Raw genomic sequence first — 20,037 nt, forward strand, 5'->3', positions numbered from 1 at the left:
CCTGCCTACCTACTACCATTTTTTTTTTTTTTTTTTTTTTTTGCTCAACACATACCTCCAAACACGCGGGCAACCCGCTAGTTTTACGTAAAATACCATAAGAAAATAGCAAGAGGTTTTCTTGAGCATTTTAGATTGACTAACATACTCCTTACCCGATATAATTGTTACACGTATTGGTTTTATGTAACTCTGTAGTCTGGTGTACGAAATAAGAAAAAAATTTTTTTTTAATTATTTCTCCCATGCAACACACCTGCTCTATCTAGGATACGAGCACTCTTCTATTACTATAAACCACTTCCTTGATATCATACTGCATTATTGCTATAACGCCTGAACATGCCGAGTGGATTTATTGTATTAGTTATTATAAGATACAATGATACTTTTCCTGGGCAACACACACTTTAAAAATACCGTAAGGTGTGGGTAACTCTAGCCACCCGGGTTGACTTTTCACTTCTTATCACTCGTCACAATCCGCTTGAGAAATGGGTTGTTTTTGTTGTGCAGAAAAAGCGTAGAAGACACCGCAAAACAAATTTTTTGATTATCGTTCAACTCATTCGGCGCTCATTTATCCAACTTTTTTTTATTTCCTATTTGCTTTAAATGGCGAACGACTGCCGAGTTGTTGACCTCGAGTTCAACAGCAACTTCTCGTGTGGTTTTGTAAGGATCAGCTTCAATTAAGGCTTTCAAATGTTCGTTATAAACCGCATTCGGCTGGCCGCGACCATCTTCATCTTTGAGGCTCTCGTTACCATTGTGAAATTTCTTGAACCACCATTGTGCCACATGTTTGTTAGTAGTTCGTGGGCCAAATGCATTATTGCTATCATGAGCTGTATCGGAAGCTTTTCGTAAGAGTTTGAACTGGAATAAGAAAATCGTGCGGATTTTAATTTTGTCCATGCTGTCGAAAAGCCTGCAAAAAAATGAATGAAGAGATTGAGGACAGTAGCAAATATGATTCGATAGAGGGAAAGCCGCATACCTAATATTTCTCCTCAGAAAGCTTGCTCTGTCTAGGATACTGAGCACGGTTTGATTACTTTACTATGTACCAATTACCCGATAATATATAGCATTATTATCATTATGTTTCCTGACCATGCCGAGCAAATTTTGTTGTATAAAGTCCGCTAATAAAGTGAATGAGATTGTTTTTTTTCTGGGCAATGTGGGCCTTTTAACACATCTGCTCTACCCAGACTATTGAGTACTTTGGATTACTTGACATATACGATAGTTTTATTATAACATCTGGGTAACACCACCTATTTTGTCTGGTATACAACATCAAAAAGGCAAAGAAGTTTCTTTATCTCGAACAAACAACCAGATATGATATTGGATTATTGATATTATAAATACCATGCAATGCAGAGCAGATTTTGTTGTATTAAACAGTTTGTTTTCCCTGGGCAGTGCACCCTTTAAACATACCTGCTCTACCCAGGATATTAAGCAGTTTGGATTACATGATGTATACTATTTACCATATATAATCTAAATATTAATTTACTTGTCTGACATCCATCTAGCGTCACAAAAAAATCACTGCAAACATTAAGAAACAAATTACCTCTCTTTATAGTGGCTCTTTATCCATTAAGAATCATTAAAACCATTCCCTCCCAAAATTTTCTAAACAAAAGAATGTTATCTCCTACCATTATCATCTTGAACATCCCTTACATTGAAAAATGAAATATTCCAAATTGCTCCAACTGTTATAATGCTTAATTGCCTTAGAATGAAAATGGATTAAAAAATCCCAATAAACAATAGGGCAGGTCGATTTGCAACTTTTTTCAGAAAATCAACATGGCACTGGTGATGATAGTTGGGGTTTGATGTGATAAAGAACATATACCAAAAATTAGATTCCCATCTTGAACAGAAAATTGAGCATTTGATTTTAAAAATTGTGTAGAAAAATGCTGAAAAATGCTTCATTTTCATTGTATTTTTCACAACACTTTGAAATTTCACTATTTTTATAAAATATTCAATTAAAATTGATATATTTATATGAAATACATTGAAAGAAAAATAAATACATGAATTATAATTTTAATTATGAATCACAACTAGCAAAATATCTCAACTTTTACTGCATTGATTATACAAGAATTGTAAAAAAGCTAATTTGCAACTAAGTCTTAAATTTCACAATTCAAAAAGATATGTGGGGATGTATTACACAATATAACAACTTGATACAAGTTACAGAACCATGTATTTTAATTTTTTATTAGAGGCAATAATATAAACTTAAAGAACTAAATTGTTCTATATAATTTCCTTTTGAGGAAAATGAAGGCCTAATTTGCTGGCACAATGACTTTGTAATAATGTGTCTGTGTCTTGCTTCCTGCCCATATACAACTTTTTGAGAAAAATCAATCAAATTTGATCAGTGTTTGGCTGCAAAATTGATTTTTTTTTTTTTTTTTTTATAGTTGTTCACTATTTCTGGAAAAACAGCACAAAAAAAACAAAACTACTATTTGAAAACACTTTTTTTTTAAAAATATTTTTTGCGACATAATTAACTATTGTTTGGGTAAATTAAGAAAACTAATAAAATTTAATGGATTTATTTACCTAACGGACAAAATCGTTTGAATGCCCTCTTCTCTCACATCATCTGAGTTTATCATCGATATTATATTTTCTGGAAGTAGTGCAAAAGCACTATATTTTGAACAGTTTAAAACAGGGATTTGGATTTCAGTTAACTGTTTTGTTCTCTGGTTGGTTTAAAAAAAAATATTGTCGGTTTTGATCTCAAACTGCATACACTTGGATGATAAATTTGACCAGAATGTTTAATTTATCAGTGTTTGAGGATAGACAACTAGTCCATAAACACATGCTTCTTGGGACTTATGTTAGCAATCTCCCTTGATTCAAGGGCCCAATTTTCTAAGTTAACTTCTCCACAAAAAATGCCAACAGCATACTCAAAAAGTAGCCTCTGGTCTTCACACTTAAATTATTTGTTTCTTCTGCTGTCAGATAATGATGATCGGGAGGGACACTATTCTTTTAGGATTCTACTTGAGGCAAATCTTGATAATTATTGATACAAAGTTTCCCAAAGGACCAGTAAATGTCGTTAGGCTTTTTGTTGTTCCATCAATTAATTTAAAAATTGCTGTAAATAGCAGTTCTAGTTGAACCTGAAAATTGGAAAATTTGCATGTTTAATAATAGATCCAGATTACATAATAAATACCAATATATTATTTTATTTTCCACAAAAAAGGAACATAATTGCAGGTGAATCTATAGAATTAATTTTACCTCCTTGTTAGGAGGACAAGTGCAGATTATGTGCCTTGTTTGACAATTTTCTGTCTTGCACTTTACTGCAAAGTCATCACTTCTCAAGACAGAATGTTTACAGCTACAAGAAAATATATCAAACAGTCTGTCTAGCTGTTCCTTCATTCTTTTCACTTTGAGTGCTGCAAGAGATTTCCTGTCAATCTGTTTGGCCCTCTTATAGCAAAATATATTGACCTTCTGTCCTATATAATGTTACCTTAACAAGGGTACTTGTGGATTAACTGTTTGTCGAATACTAATTATTTCCTGGCCAATTAACTTAGAAATCACACTATTTTTTAAGTTGGATAACTTTTCAAGGAAATAACTAAACTGGATGACTTGTGAAGTTGGGGTGCTGTTTCATCCAAATGACAAGGTGGACCAGCAAATTTTATGAACCATGGGTTAAAACTGAATGTCGTGCTTTTATTGACATTCTAATCTGAAAAGTAAAATAAATAAATGGATTATAGCTGAAGGAAACTGTTTTAGGCTATGTTCCAGTTTCATACGTAAAAAAAATAAGCGCTAGTTATAAGAAATAATGAAAAACTTTGTAGAGTTGAATTAGATGTATTGAAGAGAGAGGACCAAACCAAATCAGAGGCATAGTAGTGTTTAGTTTAGACATTTTTAGCAGGTTTTAGCTCCTTCAATAACATGAATTCATCTATAAAGAGATTTATTCTTGCTGTAGCTGTGCCATTTTAAACGAGTGTTTAGTGTTTAGAGTTAGAAAAACCAGTGCTTGTGCATCTATGTTACTATGCTATTTTTAATAGTATTTTCAAGTTAAATTTAATTTTTATGATATTTTTGTTTATTAAATTTCTAGGTGAAAGTACAGAATAGTTACAATACAACCTCCTTCCCATATTAAGAATGGCTTTCTAAATAAAGTTATTTTAGCACAATAACATAGATGCACAAATAACGAAAACCCTTTAAAAGAGTTTCCTTATTTACTCATATTAATCTTTGTGGGTTATCTGATTTTAAAACTATAATTTTAGAAAAACACTGCTTAAAAACAATTACTCCCTAAAAATAAAATTTGATACTAATTTTCTGCAAAGTATTTTTTTATTAAGTAGAAAAACTTGAAAATTTACGTGGTTATGTTTCGTAAAGAATGTGTAGAATAAAATTGTAGGGACTATTTTTTTTCATAAATATAAAACTGGAGTATTACCATATTTTAATAAAAATTTCAAATAGAATTTCTATTAGGTTGGTGCAAAAATAATGTTTTTGACATTCATTTGAACGTCAAAAAATGCCATTATTTTTGCACCAACCTAATAGAAAAACAAATTAAAAAAGATAAAACAAATATGTTTAAATTCACTGCAGACACTTGAAATATAATACATATTTTAAAGTCTTTTTCGTTTTTCCTTTCGAAATAATTTAGCCTAAATTGTAATGTTTTCAAATTAAATAATAAACAAACGTTAATTTTCAATATCAATAACGAGCGTGTTTGCGACAATGAAATCTAAAATGTTTCCACTCCAAAAAAGTTCCTGAAATGAAAAAGCGAACTTTGGTAGTTATTTAAAAAACATAATTTTGCCTTTACACTTAATATTTTATTAATTCATTATCCTTACTCATTTTATTTAAAAATGTAGTTTAAAACATATTGCAAATAATAATTCCATTTTCTTAACAGTACGGATTGTTTTGATGATGGGACGTTCGTAACAATTCACCAAAAAACTTTAAATCGCTTCAATTTTTCAACTTTTAAAGTCATTTCCTTAAGCAAAGATAACGATTTTGAAAAAAATATTTCGTGTGGGTCTTTTCTATGTCAACCCCCAACTATCATCCCCATTGCCTCACCAGGGTTCCAAAACAGACCCGTCCTAATAAACAATTGTTTAAGATTGACTAGCTATCTCCAGCATTGCTTGGTTGCTGCAGACCACCACCACATCACATGTACATAACATAAAATTAACGCATTTTGGGTGATAACATTATTACCTATTTAAGTGCCATACAAAAAATAAAATTAGGTGCTGGTGTAGACTGTGGATCTTTTAACCCAACGCATTTCAGGTGAAAACATTATGATGTATCATGTTGAAATTAGTATAAATTTTAATACTTTTGGAAAATGAATCAATAGAAAAATATAGGAAAACCATTAAGTGCTCACTCGCGACAATTATGGCCGATTTTGTCTCTTAACTGCTCAACCCCTTTTGGCGATATTGTACAAGATAATTACGGTTGACACCTGACCCAAAGAGCCTGACGCCTTATTCCGCCTGACGTAATCGTATTTAAACATTATGCAACAATTATTGCAATTTCCGTTTTTTGTCATATGGTTTGACCTTATTTTTTCTTCAGCAGCTCTTCTAACACGAGCACTCTTTGTTCACTTATTACTTCTCTAATTTTCGCTATTTTCAAAGCTACTTTCATTCATACACCCGAACCATCCAAACTCCAGTTACTAACTTCTGATTGCTAAATTACGTTCCATATCCGCAAAGTTTAATTTGTTGTATGTTTTCGTTTGGCAGCTTTTGGACTGTCTCCAGACAACTTCATAATCTATATCCACAATTTCTGAATCAGGGGATTATAAATACCTTAAACACTTAGTGGACACTTATCTTTCTACCACATATACTCCTTACTGATGCATTCCATTTTCTAAGCATTATGAAAAAATTGCAAAACGTTGACACATAACATGTATCTTATTACTTAGATGCCCAATTGTCAGATTATCAAGTAAAGATGGTGACATACTTATTACTGATTTACAAGTCATTCTGATTAAATTATAATCTCTACAAAAGAAGTGATGGCTTGATGTTCTATTTCTTATATCTCAAGCAGTTCTCCAGATTTGGCTACAAAAATATTTTTTGATTCATGGTTTAACCTCAACTGATATTGCACTGATTATTCTTTTAAAAGGCATTCTATTTGCTTATGTGATGTTTTCAACTACTATGGAATTTCCACAGGTTCTGCTAGTGCTGTATTATTACTCTTATGGCAACAATATCTGCTTCGGAGGACAACGTTACTTTTAAACACACCTGCTCTACCATGAGTATTGAGAACCATTTTATTACTTTATACCAGATATGATCCTGTATTATTTTTTACTATGAACTCCAGGCAACACCAAAGTTTTCTTGTATAAAATAACAAAACATGGTGATGTGTTTTTTCTGGGTAATGCAGCTTTTTAACGTACTTGCTCTACCCAAGACATTGAGCAATGACATAGGAACAAAGAATTTATTTCATCGGAACAACACTTCATTTAAACACATCAAATCTATCTAGGGTATTGAGCACTATTTTCATGCCAAGTAGATTTTCTTTCACAAACGAGAAAATATTTATAATATAAATATACCTGCTCTATCTAAGATACTGAGCACATTGTATTCATTAATGTATACCATTTATGAAACTAATAATAATTTCTATTATTTTTTTTCTTAGAAATATCAAGCCCGAACGCAGACCCCACAATTTCATAAAAATGTATTAACGTTAATTCCTTATATTGTCCAGATTTAATCGTCCACTTCAAAACTAAGACTGTCTTTAGCTCTCATAACCATAATCCACTGTATCATCATTTCTCTTCATGCAACGCATGTCCTCGACCCTCATTGGTCAAGTTTCACTTCCATAAATTATCACACTGAATACACATTCTCAATAGACGGTTCCCTTGGTAGAAAGGAAGACAACCCATTTGGTGAAAACTGTTATAATCTAGTTTAATGTTCGGAATGAAATATTTGAAGACATTTTTTTTTTCTCTTAAGAGGATAAAATTGTATTTATTGTGATACTTTTCTTTCTGAAGTTGCTATAATACACAAAGTCACCATAAAATTGAGTGTATTTGGTCAGCTTGATATTAACAAAGATATGATAAAGTATCAAACTTGGATTTGCTAACAACTTTAAAAACTGCAGTCAAAGGGGAGATAACTTACCTGTCAACAAGTTAACACTGTTGGTCAGAATCTTTATACATTAAGCAAACATTTTGGTTAATTGGTTTCTAAATCTAAGTTTCAATTAACTTCTTGCTGTATATCTACAAATTCAACCTTTCTCCAAAATAAAAATACAGAAAAATCTTTAATATATGTACCAGTCACAGGACAAAGATGTCATATTCTAAAATTCATACATTGATAAAATATTTTTAAGAAAGAAAGAAAAAAAAAAAAAAAATTCATATTTAATAATGAGCGAGAGGAACCCATGTTTTTTTTTTTCAGAATGTCTTAGAAATCGAGGAATACAATTCAACTACTGAGATTTTTCTTTTAAATAATAAAATAAAATTTTGATAGTACATTATTCAAAATAATTAAAACTGTGTGTGTGTGTGTGTGTATATATATATACACACACACAGCCATGGTCAAAATTATGGAGCACAAATGAAAAATCGAAATTATGATTCAAACTTATATATTTCAAGGTAAAGAATAGTGGAGTAAACGTTAATAAATCTATTTTAACAACAATCAATATTTGGTATGTCCTACTTTTGCCTTTATAACAGCTTTTATTCGTTTTTGCAAAATATCGGCTAAAGTGTTGCAGGTGGTAAGGTTCATTTTCTCCCGCTTTTCATGAAATTCGGCTTCTAATTCTTTTTTTTTATGAACATTTGTGCATTCTCACTCTTTTCTCTAGATGGGACCACAAAGTTTCAATCGGAACCCGTTTTTTTCTCATACCAACTCATTCAAACTTGACGTATGACATGGAGTAGTCTTGTTGAAAGATTACATCACTTGAAATGTTATTAAATATTTTAGTCATAGCGGTTTGGTAAACCTGGTCCAGCATGTTAGTATAAATTGTGCAATTCATTATGCCCTCGCATGTGTACAACAGTCAATGCCTGAAGAAGTCATGCAACCCCAAACCATTATGCCTTCTCCTTCAAATCTGAAACTTGGAGCTACACAATCAGGATGAAATGCCTCTCCTTGCCTACAACAAACCGCTCCAGGGTGTCAAAAATCTGATGGGAAAAAAAAAAAACAGAATTTGCAACAACTTTTTAATAGGCGTTATGGATGAGTATTCACATAAAAATTTCAATTGTTCCTTTTAAAATTTAGAAAATAGAAGCTATTAACTTACCTCAAAGTTACCAAACAATTTTGTCTCAATCATCAGGTGTTTAATTTTCATGTTTATTTTGAGGTTGGTTTTTTGCAAATTCCAGTTGTTTTTTCTTGTTGGTCTGAGATAAATGTCTTTTTCTTTACATCCTTTTAATCCCACTTCTAATACCTTCATCTCACTGTTCGAGCCGATATGGTTTTGTTTGCATCCTCACTATGTTCAGCAGCCAACTCTGAAGAACTTTTCTTCCTATCTGCAAGGGTTGCTGTTTTCAAAGATCTGTCTTCCCTGGCAGTTGTAGACTTATGGTCTTGCCTTTTTCCGTTTTTGAAAGACTGTTTCCATTGTACCTTTTAATCGTTTGAATTTCCTTCCTTGAACATTCCATTTTCCTGACAATTTCTACCTGAGAATATCTTTCACCAGATGAAGCAACAATTTGTGCCCTTTTAATCTCTGCTCCTTTGGAGGCGTTTTCAATTAAATATACTATTATAGCAATGGCAGGAATCAAATATTACTTGAAAAATAAGAAACAACCTTTAGTATAACAATGAATCATTTTGAATATTTAAATGAATTTATGAAACTTAGCTAAAACTCTTCAAAGATGCTTTAAAGCAAATAAATACTACAATCTACTGTTAAATATTTTACATTTATTCTCAACTGTTCATTGTACAATTCTTAACATGTTTAAATTATCTAAGTTTTTTTATATAGGTGATCCATAATTTTGATCATGGCTCTATATATAAATTAAAAACAGAATAAGTAAAATAAAAATATATTTAGAAAACCAACATTAAAAATTCTTAGAATATTTCTGATATACGTTTGCACTTGTGTAGTTTACAGACAAATTTTTGGGGGCAGAATTTTCATTTTTGTTGAGAAAGTCTGTCTTAAGGTTATTTCAGCAAGGTCTGTAAACTGCACAAACACTAAAAATCTCGGGGGAAAAAACACGTACATACAATATAATACAAAATAAAATAACGTGATAGGTTTAAAACATACATTTTCAGAAACAATATTTGTACAAAGGCCATTTTATAAAACTAAACACAAAGGGGGATAAATTTCTTAGTTATCTGGAAATAAACGTTGAAATTTTTTAAAACTTTTGCTGCCACACAAATTCAGCTAAGAATGAATCTACCACATATATACACATACCAAACTCCCATTTTATTTCTTTTCTGCCTCTGACCACATTCGCTCTACATGGTTCGTAGTGATATCTGTTCTTGGGTTCACAAAGGTATTTGTGGTTGATGCACAAATCGTTTTACTTTTTGGTACCCAGTTTATCACGAGCATGCAAAAAAATTAGATACTATTATTGTGCACGAACGAATATAAACTTATTACAGGTAATAGTAGCAACTGTTAGGGGGGAAAAAAAAAAAAAAATTTGTCGAGTGTTCATAGCCTCCAAGGACACGCAATTATTTTTTGTCTAAACCGAGGTCAGAAGTCAAACATGAGAGGATCATAGCTCACACATGGAAAAGCGATGATCAAAAGAATAGACCATCAACCGCATATAAGAACAAAGAATTAATGAAACATGTTAAAAAACTTCAAGCGTTAAAAACATTTAATTTTCAAAAAGGAGACACAAATTAAGCGGATTGTCATAATATATAAGGGCACTTACGGAGTTTGAGACAATTTTCATTTTTAGTTCCAGGACTTATGTCCTTGTGGAGACAAGATCTTTTTTTTTTTTTTTTTTTTACTTGAAATTGTTTCATTGTTCCGGCAATTATTTTAGCATTTTAAATTATCTCCCACAAAAATATATATATATTTTTTGCTTAGTTGATGCATACATAATCGTCTCAAACTCCGTAAGTTTCTATAAAAGACATTCTATAATTTCCTTGATTGCTTATGAGAGCACACATGCGCAGAGGTTTACCTAAATATCAGATGGCATAAGGAAATCTTTAACACCTATAACTAAATGCATAGTAGGTAATAAATAGCTTTTAATCAGACAAAATGAAATTATTTGGATTATTCGCGCAACTCTTATCTTGGATGTTATTCACACAATGTTTCGACCAGTGTAACCTCTGACCTTTTTGAAATCAAGAAATTTACACAGAATTTCTAACAGAACTCTTTATTTAATCTAAGGAAGTAGCATGCTCTTGTTCTGTCAGCCATTACTGGGTAGAAATCACAAGTAATTCACAATTATATTTTTGAGTATTGCCCCCACTGAAGATTGAACCTTCAACCTCCAGAAGAGTAATTTTACAACTGAATTTTATCAAATATTTTATCCACTACGCCAAGATCTGTGGCATAGTGGATAAAATATGTAGGACTTCTGTGGATTAAATAAAGGGCGCCGTTCAAAACACTCCATACGAGACCAGTAGTCCGGAATAATCGAAATAATCAATCCTTATCTCAAAAATTCAGAAATGGAGAAAAAAATTTTTTTATATGGCAGGGGCGCATCAGAAAAATTAACACAAATGAACCATAATAGTTGACTTATGATCAAATTTTAATTCAAACTAGAAATTACTGATTGATCCTTTAAAAGTTTCAAATCTTGAAAGGTTACAATAATAAGCAAATGTCGAGTAAACTTTGTATTTTATCCTAATCTACCTCACATTCTATTAGTAATGCTTATGACAAAGGAGGAAGAATTGCTGTTTTCTGTGTCAGTTGTCATTTTTGAAGGAGTCTGACAAGATTTTTAATCTTCATCAACCTTAGTTACAATCAGTTACGTGCCCAAAAGAACAACCTCTAAATAAAAGCTCTGAAAACCCAGCAGTTGTGTTTTCGTGCATGAGTTTTTAGTCTTAAGTTCAAAAGATTAACAACCATGACATTACAGCCCACACGTGTGCATTTATTATGTGGTGACATAAACGATGATGTGCTTTGTCTTGTTTAATGCAAAAATGCTATGGTTTCCTGTATTTATCTGTGATTAGAGTCCCCTGCACTGCCACTGGTTACTCTTGTTATTCAACTGAGCTTGAAGCTGCTATCCATAATAGCATTGAATGAAACCAACTTTCATCCATAATGGCGCACTGAAAAAAAAATAAATAAATAAATAAAAAAGTAAATAAATCATAAAATATAACTTAATTAAAACAATTTTTTTTCTTTTCTAAATAAAATCGCTTCTTCTGAACACTATATCTGATACAACAAAAAAATAATTCTTAGGAATTTCAAGAATTTTTGGTTATTTTTTGACATTTTGTATATTTTCCACAAAAAATAGAATTGCATTTTCACGATGAGTGTGTGGAAAGTTTAAAATTTTTACTATTGCCTTTCAAGTGTAAATTTTACAAAATAGATAAAATCTAATTAAAACTGAATCATTTTATAAAATCTTATTTCTGGAAAAGTTTTATAAATTTTTGCCATGATTGAAATGACAGTTTATAAGAATTTGCATTATTTATTTCTAAAAATAAAAACATTTTTACAAGATGTTCTGTTTTTAAAAGAAACGATGGGGAGGGGGTGGAGAGAAAAAAAAAAAGGGAGAAGATAGTCTGTTTTTAGATTTAATTATTGTTTCCCTGGTGGGAAACTGGGCTGATAATCCTGGAGGTACTGCAATACCAGGCCAACCCGTGGCAAAGGTGGAGCAAGCCCCTAACTCTTCGCCATGTTGCAAAAATCAGTTTAATATCGTAGTCCCCAAATCGGGGACGTATCAGATATTAAGCTGATAAGAACAGATACTACACTTTGAGATATTAAATCTTTTATTCATGTTAAAAAAATACAGTAAAATTGACGGTGAACAAAAAACTTAGGCACATGGCCAACTCAAAAGGGGGGAATTTTGGGGGTCGTTGGTCATCCTTGTCGCTCCAGAACTAAACAAAGTCAAAAGTTTCTCCCAGCTAGTATCTTCTTTCACCATAATACCGCATTCACCCTTTCATCTTGGGGGACGTCCTAGTAACTCCCAATTTTTAAAACATTTTTTATTGACGTGTAAAAACAAAAAAGATAACAATAAAATGGTAACAATAATTCATTTGTGTCGAGGGAGGGGGAAGAAAAAACAAAAGGTGATTAGTAGGACCCTCCCAACCCCGTCTAGTTGATAGACTGCCCGTTCCACTAGGTTTGTAAAAGGAACCTCGCTTCTGCGGGTCAGTCTCTAGGTGGGGATGCCCTCTAGATGGGGGTGAATGGAGAAAAGAAAATTTTGTGGGTAAGGGATGGAGGTTAGTTTGTATTTCTTTTTCTCCAAGATGGGTAAAATTTAGAGGAAGGGGTGAAAAACAAAAATTGCAGGTAAGAGGGGATGGGGATCTTGGAGGCTTCCTAATCGGGGAGGGATGGAACACACACTCAGCTAGCTGAGAGACTACTTGTTTAATTTAACTTTACAGAACTGCGCGTTCCACACCTAGGCGGGGAACACGTATTCGAATTTGGCTCCTCTTCGTACACACAGACTTGCCACATGTATCCATCTTCTGTCAAATGCCGCGCGATGCAGCCTTCTTCTATCACATCTGATCTTCACCCGTAGTTGGTGTTTAAAGAACGCGATCAGATCTTGATCAGAAAAAGACAACACCCCCCGGCAACCTTGCAGACGCGACGTCCAAATCACCATTCTCGCCACGGCCAGAATCGTAACGTAGACCATTTGTCTTTCCCGGTCCCACGGCGGCCTCACGTTGTCCACAACATTGGATACAGTAATTGGGCGAGGATGCTCAGGATCGATGCGAGCCGTCACCCCACTGACATACGACCAGTACTGGCGGAGTTCGCGGCAATCAAAGAAAGCGTGATCCGTAGTTTCCACAGCCGTTGTCCCACAACGGGGACAATCGGGCGACTCCAGAAACCCAGAACTGCATTGTATGTTGTTGAGTGGAAGTGCATTTCGGGCCAATCGCCAGGTCAGAGAGAACTCCGAATTGTTCAGATGACTCGAACCTGGCGCCCAGCTCCACGCGGAGCGGATCTCACTCTGCTGCCACCCCAAACGCGCGCATAGCGGGTCGTCAGCGGCCTCCCTCACTAGATCCCTGTGGAGTTCCCTACGGGTAGCAGTCACAAGGTCACTGGACCTTGGTAGTCGTTTTAGCGCGGCTCGGCACTCTTTCATGTAGGCAGATTCTCCCCGCGGCCTGCGACGGCTCTCGATGGAAGGGTCGAGAACGAGGTCGGGGAAGGCGGCAGTAACCACGGGGTGCCACGGTTGGTCCTCCTGCATATAGTTGCTCAGGAAGGCCAGTCTCTCAGCATCTCGATGACACTTCAAGTCCGGCATTCCCAAGCCTCCCTCACACGGACGTTGAATACAGACCTGTCTGCTCACCCAGTGTCTTCCTCTGTCCCAAAGGAGCGAGGACAAGAGTTCGACGAGAGCTTTTAGGTGTTGTGCAGGCAGGGGAAGTACGGCCAGTCGGTAAAGGATGAGAGGAAAGACGTAAGTGGCGCACGCCTCAGCTCTACCCTTTAAGGAAAGTTTCCTAGGAAGCCACGAACTGACTGCAGCCTCCACCTTTGACCGTACCTCCAACCAATTCTTGTCAAGCTGGAGACCCGGTCCGAACCACACGCCGAGGATCCGGACCGGGCCATCTGTCCAGCTGAAGGGCGCAGGGAGGTTTGCGTTGCCACTCCATGCGCCCAACCGCAGTCCTACCGACTTGTTGCGGTTTATCTTGGCCCCTGTAATTCTTTCGTACTGTGTGAGTGCCTCCGACACGACCTCAATGTCTCTGGAGCCCGACACGAAGATCGTGACATCATCGGCGAACGCGGATACCTTGGCAGCTGAGCCGCCAGGCAGAGCCATTCCGCGCAGGGCCGAATTTGCCTCCCCATGTCTCAGCTTGCGGAGAAGAGGCTCCAAAGCCAGGACATAAAGCAGGGGCGACAGCGGACAACCCTGACGAACCGACCGAGAGATAACAAAGGGTTTCGAGCGCTTTCCGTTCACTTGCACGACAGCCATGGGCTGCCGATACATTATGGAGATCCACTTGCAAAAGTCCGGTTTAAAACCGGCGGCCTCTAAGACAGATGCCAGGAAACGATGGTCGACCCTATCGAAAGCTTTGGACTGATCTAAGTTTATCAGCGCGGCTTCTGTGTCGTCATCTATTCCCCCCTCTAGGATCATGCGGATCAGGTGCAAGTTGTTCTGAATCGATCTCCCCTTCACAGCGTAGTTCTGTTCTGGTTCAACCAACTCGTCGATAACAACCTGCAGCCGATTCGACAGGACCTTGGCCAAAATCTTCAACTCTGTGTTTAGCAGAGTTATGGGCCTGTAGTCATCTAACTCTTCCCCTCCATGCCCGTCACCTTTCTTCAGCAATGTGATCACTCCCTTGGTCACCTGCCCTGGGATGGATCCCTGAGCAAACCAATGGTTGAACATATCCGTCAGAAGAGGCAGAAACATGGGCGACAGCCTCAAGTACAGTTCGTATGGCAGACCATCAAGTCCTGGCGATCTGTCACAGCTGACCTGCTTCAGCGCAGTAAAGACCTCCTGCTCCGTCACCCGGCCCTCGCAACCAGCCGCTCTAGCCGCCTCGAGGCGGGGAGAGTCGGCCAAATAGTCGCTAAACTCAAGGACCGGAAGATCGGGCTGCTGCGTAAAACGCTCCTCGAAATGTTCTCGAAACCCCTCGCAGATCTCCCGAGTCGATTCCAGGGTGCGTCCATTCGGATGTTTGATTTTTGCAATATATTTGTCCGAGCCACGCCTAGAAACCTCACGGCGCACGTCTGCATCAGAATTGACTGCTTCGTTGCCTATCTTTCTAAGCCTAGCTCTAACTACTTGGCCTTCGTAACGCTCGCTAGTCTCGCGTAGAAGGTCCTGCTTAGCTAGTTCCTGACTAACCCTATCACCCTCCCCGGTAGCCTGGGCTAGTTTCTGCTCTAGCTTCTTCTTCGTCTTGGCCTTATCTAGTGCGAGGCGCTGGGCATACTTGACGGAGAAGCTTCTGATCTTGGCTTTGAGACCTAACCACCACTTACTCCCGGTAACCGCCCCCACTAGTGCCTTTTTAATCAATTCTCTTAACTGATCTTGGAAGTCTTGTCTCTCCAGAAGGGAGGTGTTTAACTTCCAGTACCCCGCTAACTTAGGCCTATTTCCTAGCTTCAGCCGGGCCATAACTAATTTATGGTCCGTCTGGCCTAGCCAAGTGAACGTGGGACAAGATAAGAAGTCTACTTCGCCTCTCCTAACGAACATCCTGTCCAAATAAGTATTTGGATAGGAGGAAACACTATTGGTCCACGTCCACATCTCCCGCCCTGGATGCTCGACCCGAAACCTGTCGACCAGACCGCATCTAGCCATCAGATCAGCCAGGCTGGACTCGCACCTCTCCGATCCTCTAGCTCCGCCTCCTACCTTATCTATGTCGGGGTCTAAGATGGAATTCCAATCCCCCATTAGCACTACCCGCTTCCGACAATCTACAAACGCGTCAAGCTGACTGAAGAATGAGACCCTCTCACGAGCGGTGCTGGGCGCATGAACCGCAATCACCCGAAACACAGAATCTTTTACGGCAACATCGGCCACAACCAGCCTACCCACTGCATCTCTATGGACAACGTCGACCGTCGCCGACAGGGTACGTTTAACCAGCACGGAAACTCCCTTCCCCCGCGGGCTGCCATATGCTGAGAAAACCTCAAAGTCTCGGGCCAGCACCTGACAGTCCACAGAGGAAACGAAATGCGTCTCCTGAATCGCAGCGACATCCACTCCCAGGGACAAGAGGTCGTGCCGGAGGCGAGCCGCCCGGCCCGATGATCTCAAGCCCCTCGCATTCAGACTAGCCAAATTCAAAGCCATGGTACCTACCTTAAGGTGTGTTACACTCAGCTCCGAAGTCAGCCGGGGAAAGGACACCGACGTTGTGTGCAATGCTCAAGGTGGTCAGGTTTTTCATGTCCTGACCTTCTCTCACAATGCCGCCGACATCCAAAGGGTAGGTCAATTTAAGGGCCCTATAGAGTGACGGATGGACCAACACTGGGACCCTTCCCTTGCATTGTTTTGACAGTTCATCAAGAGAAGGGTCATTTTTTTTAACCAGTTCAATTCCCGGAAACGCCCCTTCAGCGGCCTGCAGCCTTGTCCACAAGTTGGTCTTGCAGGCCTCTGGAGTTCTGACAAAGGTTATTAGGAGTGGGGCGTCCGGGAAATTTGAGGGGATATTTACATCTTTCCCCTCTATCTGTTTGTAATCGAGCAGAGGTTTTAAGTTTTTCCTCTGCCGATGGGAAATGTCTGTGGCCACAGATAGAGGGTCTACATAACATAGTTCCTCAGGGGCAAGGACCTTTGGTCTGCAAGAGGCAGAGGAGTCTCTCCTCTCCCTCGGTTCATTCTTTTCATTTTCTTTTTGGGGTAGTGGCTCAGTTTGCCTTGGTGTGGGGACGGGTGTTTGTGTGGTGCCTGGTGTTGGTGTTGGTGTTGGTGCAGTGTTTGGTGTTGGTGCGGTGTCTGGTGTTGGTGTTGGTGCGGTGTCTGGTGTTGGTGTGGTGTCTCGTGTTGGTGCGGTGTCTGGTGTTAGTGCGGTGTCTGGTGTTGGTGCGGTGTCTGGTGTTGTTGCAGTGTGTGGTTTGGGGGTGGAAGTGGATTTTGTTGTTAGGGGTGGTGTATGTTCACAGGGAGTGGGGGCCACCTTTTCTTCCTCTTTTCTTCTTTTGTTTTTCTTTTTCATTCTTTCGAATGAACCGGGGAGAGGTGAGGTTGAGTTCCTCTCCCTCTCACTTGCGGATTCATCCTCAGAGGAGCAGTCTTTTCTCCGCTTGATCCCCGTCTCGATTGGTGTGGGGACCGTTGGTTGTGTCTGCTCCTCTATTTGCTGCTGCAGCTGTTTTTGTTGTTGCTGCTCTCGCTGGTGTCGTTGCTGCTGCTGCTTCTGCTGCACTTGCTGATTTTGCTGTTGCAGTAGTTGCTGCTGCAGTTGTTTCCGCGGCATTGGCTGCGGTGGCTGTTGTTGTTTCTGCATTTGCAGAGGCTCCTGCCTCGATTTTTGGGCTGGTGGTGGGACGGTGGCAGAAGGGATTAAGTGTTTCCGCTTTTGTCTCACTACCGTGCTCCATTCTTCCCCCTTGGCCTCCTGGGTGGTTTGAGTTTTCCTTGGAGCTGGGGTTGGTGCTGCAGTTGCAGGGGTTGTTGCCGCCTGTTTTGGTGCGGGCGTTGTCTCAGTGGATGTGACCGCCTTTTGGGTTATTGGATTAGGGGTTACCCTTTGGGGGCAACTCCTAGCCATGTGGCCCTGCTTTTGGCAGAACCAACAGTGTGGACGACGGCCCTCCACCACTACCGTTATGCTGGCGTCTTTGTATGTCAGCAGCGGTGGTATTGCCTGAAAACCTTTCCTCTTCAGCCTCATTGCTATTGTGTAGCAGCCCAGGTGAGTCCCAGTTTTTGACCGTATTGGGGTCACCTGTTCTACCTCACCGTACTGGCTGAAGAGGCATCCTAATACTTCCGCAGGTATTTGGGTTGGCACATTAAATACCTGCACCCGAGTCCTTCTCTTGCCCTGGTATTCAGGTGTTAGTTTGACTCTCCCATGCTTTATTTCTTGGAGGGAGAGTCTCTCTGCATCTTCCTTGGTGGGTAGGAGGATGTCCCACATGGCGTAGCTCCTCTGGTACAGGTATAATACCGGGATATTTAGCTTATGTAGGAGCCCTGCCATGTTTTCCTTTTTCATCCCTAGGAGGCGGTTTTCCGGCATATCCGAGATGATGAGGGAGAGCACTCTGTCTTCGATTGCCTCCCAAGCGCCTGGCACTGGTTTAATTTCTGCCCCCTCTATGTATTGTCTGTACTTGGTCAAGTACAAGTCTTTATACTCTTGAGGGGACAGTTGCTTCTCTACAGTCTTCCCCCATGCCAACCCTCTTGTTGGTGTTGGATCTTTGGTGAGGTTGGACTGTTTTTGCTGTTCCTTGGCGGAAGGGTTGCTATTTTGAGGGGCATTTCCCTTTCCGCTTTCCTTTGGGACCGACTCTCCCTGCTCTATACTTCTTCCAGGAAATACTTCCCTTTTTGGGGAGTCGGCCTCCTGGGGAGCATTGTCCTTGGGAGCTTTTGCCCCTTTTGTTTTGGGGAGGTTTAGGCTGTATGCCCCCTCGTTTTCTTGATTTGCTCCCCTTTTGGGGCAGTAGCCCTCCTGGGGAGCACTGTCTCTCTTATCGTCCTTTGGGGCTACTGCCTCTTGATTTTTGTTGTCAGAGCGGGATGCCCTGTCCAACATTGTTTTTTCTCCCCTTTGTGGGGAGTCGCCCTCTTGGGGAGCTGCTGGTGAGTTTTCTCCCTTCTGGGGGGCGTCCTTCGGTTTCGTGTCCGGGCGGTATGCCCCGTTGCTTTTTGCTTCCCCTGTTGGGGAGCCGTCCTCTTGGGGAGCAGTTTTTCTTGTGGTAGCCTCCTGGCTGGGGGTATCTGTATTGGTGGTCCCCGGGCTGGGGGTGTCCATTTTTGAAAAAAGCTCTCTCTCTTCTGTATAATTCACCAAAATGAGTGACGTGGAGTCGGCGTCCAAATTGGGAGCCGACTTTGGCGCCAAAAAGAAGTGGCGCCAAAGGCGGCAAGAGGGGAGATAGAACTGAGAGAGGGAGTGGGAGGTTAGTGGAGGGAAGAGAGAAAGTGTTTCCGACCCTCCCTCGCGGGAAGGTCGTAAATTATCAGCTCGGATCCCCCCCCGTGGGGGAGGGGGGAGAGCAGAGAAAGACAGACAAAGTGGGGGTGCGGACAGAACGCTACCCAACAAGCTCTCCGGGCACGAGAATGTGTCGCCAGAACACGACTGCCTATCGCTGTGTATGTATCAGAGAACAGATACTACACTTTGATCTTGTCACTAGGCCTCATAGAATCGTTCCCCAACACTTTGAAGCACAGTACACACTGAGGTTTCTCGATGCCATCAGCGAGAATTGATGTAAATCCGTAGCTAATGTACTCTTCACTGTACTTCCGCTTCTTAGTAACACTAGTAGCCATAGCAAATCTAGGGAAAATAAAGAAGACAGACCATCAGAACAAACATTAAGTGATAAGACAAAAGAATGATAATGAAGGACAGATAAATAGGACAAGTGATAAAATGACAAACACACAAATATCCACATGGACTCACACATTAAGCACACACACAGTCATACACAAACATACACAGAGAGAGTAAAGATGATAAACATTCACACTCAACCTAGCAAGCTGAAATGTACTTTCTACAGCAAGAACACACCTCCTTTGACAAGCACTGCCCCAATTGAAATTATGAGAAGAATAGCGAGTCACATCAATATTAGCACTAAAAAAAAAAAAGCAGGAATACCTGAGTAGGGAATGAGCATGAATACAATGATACCAAAAAATAAGAAAATAATAAAGGAAGTGCACAAATATTTCACACCCGAAAACAGCGACCGCATTTATAATTGTCGAACAAAATAAGTAAAACAGTATACAGTATGGTTCAGAATCAATTATACCCACATGTTTACGTGCTGATATCC

General features: G+C 39.1%; 1 protein-coding gene and 1 non-coding gene across 2 annotated transcripts; both read right to left on the minus strand.

Moving 5' to 3' along the window:
* Positions 1-6,784: 6,784 nt before the first annotated feature.
* LOC145252776 (uncharacterized) lies at positions 6,785-18,352 on the minus strand. Its single transcript, XM_080112707.1, has 2 exons — positions 16,358-18,352; positions 6,785-11,561 (listed from the first exon to the last, which is right to left on the minus strand). The coding sequence occupies exon 1, from the start codon at positions 18,249-18,251 to the stop codon at positions 16,359-16,361; it is 1,893 nt and encodes a 630-aa protein (XP_079968833.1). The 5' UTR covers positions 18,252-18,352; the 3' UTR covers positions 6,785-11,561; position 16,358.
* LOC145252948 (U2 spliceosomal RNA) lies at positions 12,072-12,258 on the minus strand. Its single transcript, XR_013863696.1, has one exon. It is a non-coding gene; the product is annotated as a U2 spliceosomal RNA (small nuclear RNA).
* Positions 18,353-20,037: the final 1,685 nt, after the last annotated feature.

Source organism: Euprymna scolopes, chromosome 29, assembly GCF_053919585.1.
Source record: "Euprymna scolopes isolate OS-2025 chromosome 29, ASM5391958v1, whole genome shotgun sequence".
NCBI lineage: Eukaryota > Metazoa > Mollusca > Cephalopoda > Sepiida > Sepiolidae > Euprymna > Euprymna scolopes.

What these genes read in the sequence shown, in the direction of transcription:
- LOC145252776 (XM_080112707.1), bottom strand. Translation starts at nt 18,251, where the DNA reads ATGCCGGAAAACCGCCTCCTAGGGATGAAAAAGGAAAACATGGCAGGG.